This window comes from Enhydra lutris, unplaced genomic scaffold, assembly GCF_002288905.1.
Source record: "Enhydra lutris kenyoni isolate GAN:26980312 unplaced genomic scaffold, ASM228890v2 scaffoldscaffold38, whole genome shotgun sequence".
In the NCBI taxonomy this organism is placed as follows: Eukaryota; Metazoa; Chordata; class Mammalia; order Carnivora; family Mustelidae; genus Enhydra; species Enhydra lutris.
Genome location: NW_019154122.1, coordinates 17,206,503 through 17,214,384, shown reverse-complemented (window position 1 = coordinate 17,214,384; position 7,882 = coordinate 17,206,503). Strand labels below are relative to the sequence as shown.

Sequence of the window (7,882 nt, the reverse complement as noted above, 5' to 3'; positions counted from 1 at the left end):
GTGCTGACAAGACTGGGGGGAGTTCCGGAGCTTGGCTGAGGGAGGCCACTGCGTGGGTCAGGTCTGGTATTAGTTAACCTTCCTTCCGCTCCCAGGACCGGCTTCCACGGTGGCCACAGAAGAGCTGTGGCAGGTGACCCCGAAGGCCTGCGATGCTGCAGGGCTTTCAGGGGCACCGAGTGGATACCCAGGGCTTTGCGGGTGGTTTCCCAGGGGCGCAGACCACGTCTGGCCTTTGGCAGAGCGGTTCACTGTAGGTCAGTTCTCTCAGTGAAAGGCCAGCAGCGAGGGCCCTTCCTCCTCCAGCCACTGTCCAGCAAATACAGCCTCACCAGGAAGGCAAGGGGAAGTCGTGGGATGGGAATGAGGCCGGGTTACTCGCTACGACGGGGTCTGGGAGGCCGAGGACTCGGAACTCTCCACGACACCTCGGGATCGAGGGCCTGGCCGAGCAGCAGTTGCTGCCTGACGCTCAGCCCCAGAGGTTGCGGGAGCCTGGACATTCAGGTCCGGCCTGGGCTGGGGCAGAAAGTGCTGAGCTCTGACCTGGAACGCAGGGGCTTCTTCCGCCAGGGCTCAAGGCGGGGGGGCGGAGGGGGGAGGCGAGGAGGCGGGAAGAGAGGGACCCCTAGCCGCAGACCCTCCTGCATCCCCGACTCTGGCGGCGCCTCTGGTGCAGCTCCGCCTGGAGGAAACTTTCTGCGCAGCTTCTCGCTCCAGGCGCCCCCCACCGCCAGTGCTCCGTCAGGAACGCCCCCTCCCCAAATTAGCTCTCCAGGTCCACCGGGCGCACCCGTAAATGGGTCGGAACCTCAAACTGCTTCGCAGGCCATCCGGTTACCGTGGCAACACCATCCGGCGGCGCCCGGCGGTCCAATCCGAGCCCGCGGCCTCTCCCGAGCCTTTCCCAAGGTGGGGACTGGGACGAGGCCGGGGATGGGTAAAGGGCGGCCGGGGACCCCGCCTGATGTGTCGCCGGGGCCGGGCACAGCTCCGCGCGGTGAGGCGGGGCAGAGAGCGGCAGCCGGCGCCGGGCAGGGGGCTCGGGCTCCAGTTCGAGGGGCGGGGAAGGCGGGTGACGTGAGCCGGGCCAGGCGGGCGGAGTTGGGACCCGCTCGGGGAGGCGGGGGCGAGCGCGCGGAGAGGCAGACGCGCGGAGGGAGGTGGCCGAGCGGCGCGGGAGGCTCTGCGGCGGGCGCGGTGGGCGCGGGCGGCGGGGCCCCGGGATCCCCGCGCGCCTCCTCGGCGCGGCGCCGCCGCCGCGCGTCCCCACGCCCCGCGCTCCACGGCGCCCTCGCCCCGCGCGCCTCCCGCGCCCGCCTCCTGCCGGCCTCCGGCGCCGCGGCCGTCTGCAGAGCGAGCGCTCAGACGGAGCCCCCGGCCAACTTGAGAGGTGCCGGCCGGCGGCGCACCCCCGGCAGAGCCCCCTGACCTGGCGCCGCGCGGAGGCGACCCGCGTCCTTCCGCGTCGCCGCCGCCCGCACCCCCGGACCGCGCCGCCCCCTCGGCGCGGGGCTCGGACCGGAGGCGAGAGCCGCGCCACGAGACACGCACCGTGCGCGGCGGCGCCGCCCGGCCTCCCTCCCCACCGCCCCGGAGGGCGAAGCCGCGTCTCCTCCGACTCTCACCTCGCGGCCGCAGCGCCGGAGCGCGCCCCTCCCGGGCCGGCCGTGGGCGCCCCCGCCTCGCTGCCGCCTTCGCTGGCTCGCCCCCGGAGGGGCGGCGAGCCCCGCGCCCCGGCCGGAGGATGTGCGCCCCCGCGGGCCGCCCCGCCTGAGCCATGCGCCCCAACGGCGGCGGCGCGCCGGCCGGCATGGAGCCCCGCGCGGCCGTGCTCTGACTCGCTCTGCGCCCCGCGGCCGGCGGGCGGCGGGCGGCGGGCGGCGGCAGACGGAGAGCCGGAGACCGGCGCCGTGGGACGGAAGCGAGCGGGCGCGGGCGCCGCGCAGATGGCTGGGGCGAGCAAGGTCTGAGGCTCCGCTCCCCGAAACGTGACCATGTGGATTCAACAGCTTTTAGGACTCAGGTGAGCGACCCGGCCAGCGCCGGGGTGCGTGTGGGTGCGTGGGTGCGTGGGTGCCGGGCTGGGCTGGAGCGGCGCTCTCCTCAACGTTGCAAATAAAGGGACCCCTCCCCGCTCCCCGCTAGCTGCCAGGAGGGGCCCCAGGAGCTCGGTCGGGGTGCCAGTCCGGAGCTTGGAGCTCCGCGGCCCCGGAGGGAGCGGCCGGCTCTCCCGGGCTGCGCGCGTCTGGGTCGGGCCAGGGGCGCCCGCCTCAGCTCCCCGTGCGGTGGGGCTGGCCCGGCGAGTCCGCGGCTCCCGGCGCCAGCAGCGCAGTGTCCTGGCCTGCCGCCCCGGCGCGCCTCCTCCCCGGGGCCCGGCGGGCCGTGGACCCAGGGCGGGGGCCGAGGCTGCCGGAGAAAGCTAGAGCTCCCCCGGCTCCCAGCTGCCGGCTCCCGGCTGCCGGCTCCCGGCTCCCGGCTGCCGGCTCGCGGCTCCCGGCTCCCGGCGAGAGCTTGGAAGGCGGAATTGGAGGGAACCAAAATCAAACAGCCACTCCGCCCTCCCTTCCCCTTCCTCGGGGCCCCAGGGCTGAGCAGGGGCCTCCCGGGCTCCCAGCTGCCTATCCAGCTGTTTGCCGGTGACCTCTGGGCCCGACCGGCGCGCACAGCTGGCGGGCAGCTGGGGCGGGAGACGCTGGGCCTCTGGGGGAGCTCGGGCGGACACCCCCTACCCACCCACGCACGCAAACACCCGCGGGAGCGCCCCGGGGCTTGTCTGAGTCCAGACTCCAGGCCAGCTGGAGCCAGGGGGTCGAGCCTGGAACTCGCGGCAGGGGTACACAGGAAGACCCTTTCCGGCAAACTTTGCCCGCTTGCTGTGGAGCTCGGGCTTTCAATCCGTGCCAGGGGCGGCTTAAAGCCCAGTCGTGCGTAGCTGTCCCCTTGGCGGGGCAGGCTGCTTGCAGACCGTCGCCCGCCTGCCGGTGGGGCGGAGCGGGGAGTGGGGGGCTTCGCGGAGCTGGTGCGTTTTTGGGTCCCGGGTTGCAAGGCAAAGCAAGGAGGACATAGGCGGAGGCGGAGAAAGCGGTGCGGTTCTCAAGTTTGTCCACTGGGATGCACTGCGCTCCCGTGCTGGGGAGGAAAGGGCCGCGAGGTACTGGAGCGGCTGCCTGCGCCGCCCCAACGCCGCCCCATCGGAGCTGGGGGGAGTGAGCGGTAGAGACTCAAGTGCGCGTCCTGATTTTGAGAAATCGGAAGCAGAGGCACCACGCGTTCTCTAGCAGCCTTTGATTTATGAGACAGTCCCCCGTCCCGGGGGGTAAAGACTTTAAAACATCGCGTGAAAATTGTCAAATGTTATTATCAGCCTTTTTCTGGAAAGTGGCGTTCCTTCTCCTGGTGGCTGGATCTTGTTTGCCAGCGTGGGCTTTACAAGGTTAATGGTGGAGCACATCTGTTGGGTATTGGCGCGTCCTGAATCGATACCGTGTGCTTGGACTAGATAAGGTTTAGGCTCCTGTTCTGGGACGCAGACAAAATGGAGCGAGGGCCGCCTCGCTTGGTGACCCCTCCCGGCGTCCTGCCATCCGCCTCTCAAGGCTTGGCCAGCCCCAGAGGGCCTCGGGAAAGATCTGGGGGTCCCCGCCCTGGCTCTGGGTGCACCTTTGGCTCCCAGATGCTTCTTCCTGAGCTACTTTCTGGCTGCCTGATTTCTGACTGACTGCTGGCAAGTTCCGTGGGTTTTTCTTTTGTTTTTTATTACGAAGTTGCTAGATTGAAAGATTAGTACATTTTGGTAAGGGGAAGAGAAGAGTAAATACCATGGAAGGAAACCTCTGTTGGTTCAGAATTCACGAGAACAGTTCTCTAAAGCATCCCTCAGTGAGAGCTCCTTGGGATTTTGCTGTAGGAAATAGTTCTGTTGGTGATTTTGAAGTTTGACCTTTAGCTTTTTTTTTTTTTTTTTCTCTTCAGTGTTAGCCCAAGAGATTTTCTGTAAGTGTGCCTCTAAGGACGAGCTATCACCTGTCTAGGAGGCTGACAGGAGAGAGCTCTGTCATGTCTGTGAAAGCCATCCCCTGGCCAGCAGAGGTGTCTTGCCGGGAGGGTCTGTGCTGTTCCCCCCTCACACCAGGCAAGGGTAACGGTGATGGAGCCAGGACTGCTTGCCCAGCCCTGGAAATGCACTTCTTCCTGGGAGAAAGCTCGTCAGCTTTGCTTACAAGCCACTCTGTAGCTCCCAGGGTGAGCCCCGCACCTCCCACTCCCCGGCTTCAAACCTGACTTCTCAGGCAGATGAAGAACGCGGAGCCCGGGTCTGTGGAAGGCAGCTGGGAGCATTGCCTGAGAGACAAGCCCTCTGCTCGGGCCCCTGAGAGACAAGGTCCGGGCTGGGTTTTTTGCTGCTGTGTGTGACGGGACCTGTGCATGGAGCCTTTTCTTCTCACGAGGCAGAAACAGATTTCTGTCTCACGGAGCTGTTTTCATGCCTTTTTGGTGGGAGTTGTATCAAAGCCCCAAGCATGGATAAAGGTATCTCTTGAAGGCAGCCTGGTCTCTGGACCAGCTGCTCTAGAGCTCAGGCATGAACGAGCGCTGGGCCCGGCTCGCAGGGGTGCTTACTCAGCACGCAGCTCAGTCCAGCTGCCTGGCGTTCAAGTGGCCTCGGAGCCTGCAGCCCACGGCACCGCAGCTCCGTCAGGGCTGGGAGTGTGCGAGGCGTTTGCTAGGAGTGCTCTGGCGTGCCACGGCCAGCCAGCGCCCCTGCTGCTTCCCAGCCCGGGCTCCTGAGGGCCGCTCTGCCCGTTCTCCCACCCACCGAGGCCCCGGGTGTTTGTGTCCGCTCCGGGGTGGGTGTGTAACAAAGTCATGTGGCTCCCTTTCTCCATGAGGTGTTTCGCAGTCCCCCGAGCTCTGGCCAAGCGCCGCGGTACCATGTTCGGGCCTCACCACCCGGACCCAGCGGGTGGGCTGCCACCATCCCCGCCTCTGAAGTCCAGCAGCCGGGCCGTGCGGAGGCTTCAAGAGGACGGACAGAGTCAGACGCTCTGTGCACAGACATCGCCCTCCTGGTGAAACCTGGCTCGTGCCCATTTCCAGCTGCTGCTACCAAATTGATTGCAGCCGGAATCCATCGCGTGTCAGCGGCGGGGATGCTCACTGGGGACAGTGACGCTGGAACGAAGGGCCATTCGGGGAGGCAGCTCAGATCTTCCCAGCACTGGGGCAAGTCCCCCTCCCCTCCTGCCACGCCCACCCAGGGGAGCCACAGTCCAAGTGGAGAAGGGGCCGGCGGGCTCCTCCCCGCCCTTCTGTTGGTTTACTGTCAGCACCTGTTTCCTTTTCTTCTGTGCGTCCAAGAGGGCGGTACGCAGGGAGCAGGGCCAGCCAGCTCACAAGTGGAGACAGGTCCAGGCCTCCCCGAGGCGTCTGGCTCCAGGGTTCCAGAGAGGGAACAGCCATGTCCCCACTGTGACCTGCATCCTCTACACTGGGGTGGTTCAGGTGTCCGTGGCAGTGGTGGTCACCCAGCCTGGCCTTGTCGTCCCCCAGCCTACTGGCCTGGGTGCCAGCAGGATGTTCTGGCACAGGTGGGCTGGCCTGCATCCTGATGCCTTTACTTCCCGGGCCTTCTCCCGGGCAAACTCCACTGCCTGGGCATGTCGATAGAAGCCGCTTCCCAGGCCACCACGCCGTGGGTAAACAGCAGGCCCCACCCACCCGGGGCTGCCGCACCTTCCAGAGCCCAGGGGCTCCTGTCTGGGGTTACATAAGAGTCATCGCCTTTCCATATGGGCGGTTGCCAAGTTTTCTTCAAAGGGCTACAAGTCAGTAGAGACCAAATTGATGTAAAGATTAGCTTGGAAAGCCAAATATATCCTTGATCTAGATTTCCGTGTTTGAAGTCTGGCTCGAGAGGGTTTCTCCTGCCCGATGCCAGTCAGACACGAGCGGGAGGCAGGAGCCGGGGCTTGCTGGAGCTGGAGCCGACAAGCCTCGGGGCCCACTGACTCTCTAAGACCCCCTTCCAGGAACTCAAAGGAGTCGGTGAGTCATAAGGCCGCTGAGTGGGGAGTGGCAGTTACGTAACTCAGATTAACTCGCAGTTAATAGAAAGTCAGAGGCTGCCGCGTGCCCATATCAGGGGCCTTGGTGTGGGGGGCGCCCCCAGTTCCCTGAGTTCTCTGTCCCTGTCAGGGCTGGAGCAGATCTGGCTGCCTGGGGAGGCCTGGCTGCTCCTGCCCCCTCCCTCCAGCAGTCAAGGAGAAAAGGTGGGATTTTTCTTCAATGCCAGGTCCCCAGCGCCCCTTCCGGAAGAGGGTGCGGGCTTCAGGCCCTGCCACTGCTGGGGTGGGGGGCGGCTGCCTCACTACCCCCAGCAGCATCTGGGGAGGCTGAGTTAATAATTGGGACGCCTGGCAGGTGCAGAGAAGTGGCCGGCTGAGCTCTGCAAGGGCCCCAGGGACAGTGAGAAGCCAGAAACCCAACATTCCTTGGGGGGGAGGGAGTCTTCATCATTATGAGGCTGTCCCACGGGCTGAAAGAGAGCCCAGACCAGGGGCAGTGTGCTGGGGTCTCGTGTTGGCAGAAGCCAGGTCTTGCTGCTGGACCAAGGGGACCTGGTGATGACGGGGGAGGGGCTGGGGCTCACGTTTGCCTTTCCAGCTCCTGCCAGCACTCTGCAGAAGGGTGGTCACTTTATTTCTTCACTTGCTTCCCTCCCCCCGAGAGCAGATTGGTGGCAGCCGTGCGGGGCCCATCTGTGCATCCGCCTTCCCAGCCTGCCCTTCCCGGTGCTCGTTCTGTCCACTCACTGGGATGCCTGCCACTTGTCGCACTCTCCCTCGGGTGGCCAGCCAAGGAGGGCTGGCATGGCAGGGCCTCCTGCCGTTCTGCCCTCTCCCACCGTTTCCAGCCCGTGTGGGTGGTTGCCTGGGCCGTGCGGCTGCTGCCGGCCCTCCCCATGCATGACCTCAGGGCCTTCTGGAGCAGGTAACCTCAGGACCTGGTAGCTGGCGGTGGAGCCCCAGGGGGTGTGTCCACCAGAAACCTGTGTTCAGGCTTCCTGACTGACGCTGAACAGGACTGTGGGCCCGAGAGGGCAGGGACGGAGTCTCATTCTTCCTTAGCCCTTGAGAAGAGAGTGTGGTACAGTCCCTGCTCGGGAGATGTGTGTGCAGGAGCAGATGTGCTTTCTGCCTGGCACAGTGCCCTGGCTTCATCAGTCTTGCCCTGTGGTCACTCGTCCTTAACTCCACACTGAGGCTTGGGCAAGGAATTCCCTGCCAGGGCCCACCTTGTGTTCAGGCCCTGTCCTGGCCCAGACAGACAGAACGCTTCTTCCACCTCCCTTACTGGTGCTCACGTTTTCACCATTAGAGAGTCTTTCCTTTGCTGTGAGATTTAGTCCTGTCTGGAATGCAGATGTGTTTAGGAAAAAGAATTAGTTCAGCAGGAGTGAAAGCACCTGAATTTTAAGTGCTTGGGAGGAAGAATGGGTCTAGATGGGAAGAGAATGTGGAGGCAGGTGGCACAGGTGTGGGGTTGAGGGGAAGAGGACCAGAAAGGGAGGACAAGGAGAAGTGGGGGGAGGGTGGCTTGAAGCCAAATGCCAACTATTGGACTGAGTTCTCCCTTCCCTTTGGCTTTCTTGGGGACTGGGACAGTTCCTACACCTACCCGGGACCAGGAAGAGGTTAACTCGAGACAGAGACAGTTCATTTGCAAGAGAAGGTTCTGGTCAGTACGGGAGTGCACAGGCGGGCAGGCGGGTAGATGCTGAGGACAGGACAGGCAGCAACACATCCACACCTCTGGCACCTTTGCTCCTGCCCCAGATGGGAGCTCGGAGTTTGCATGGTACTCAGAGGGAACACGTCAG

At 64.7% G+C, this 7,882-nt stretch overlaps 1 protein-coding gene across 2 annotated transcripts in view; it reads left to right on the top strand.

Moving 5' to 3' along the window:
- The first annotated feature begins 1,796 nt into the window (after positions 1 to 1,796).
- The window catches only part of LOC111154888 (adherens junctions associated protein 1), a 110,272-nt gene continuing 104,186 nt past the window's right edge, over positions 1,797 to 7,882 (top strand). For both annotated transcript variants that reach the window (XM_022514831.1, XM_022514830.1), the window contains exon 1: positions 1,797 to 2,026. In XM_022514831.1, the coding sequence (XP_022370539.1) occupies positions 1,998 to 2,026 (29 nt within the window). In that variant the 5' untranslated portion in view covers positions 1,797 to 1,997. The remainder of the gene's footprint in view (positions 2,027 to 7,882) is intronic.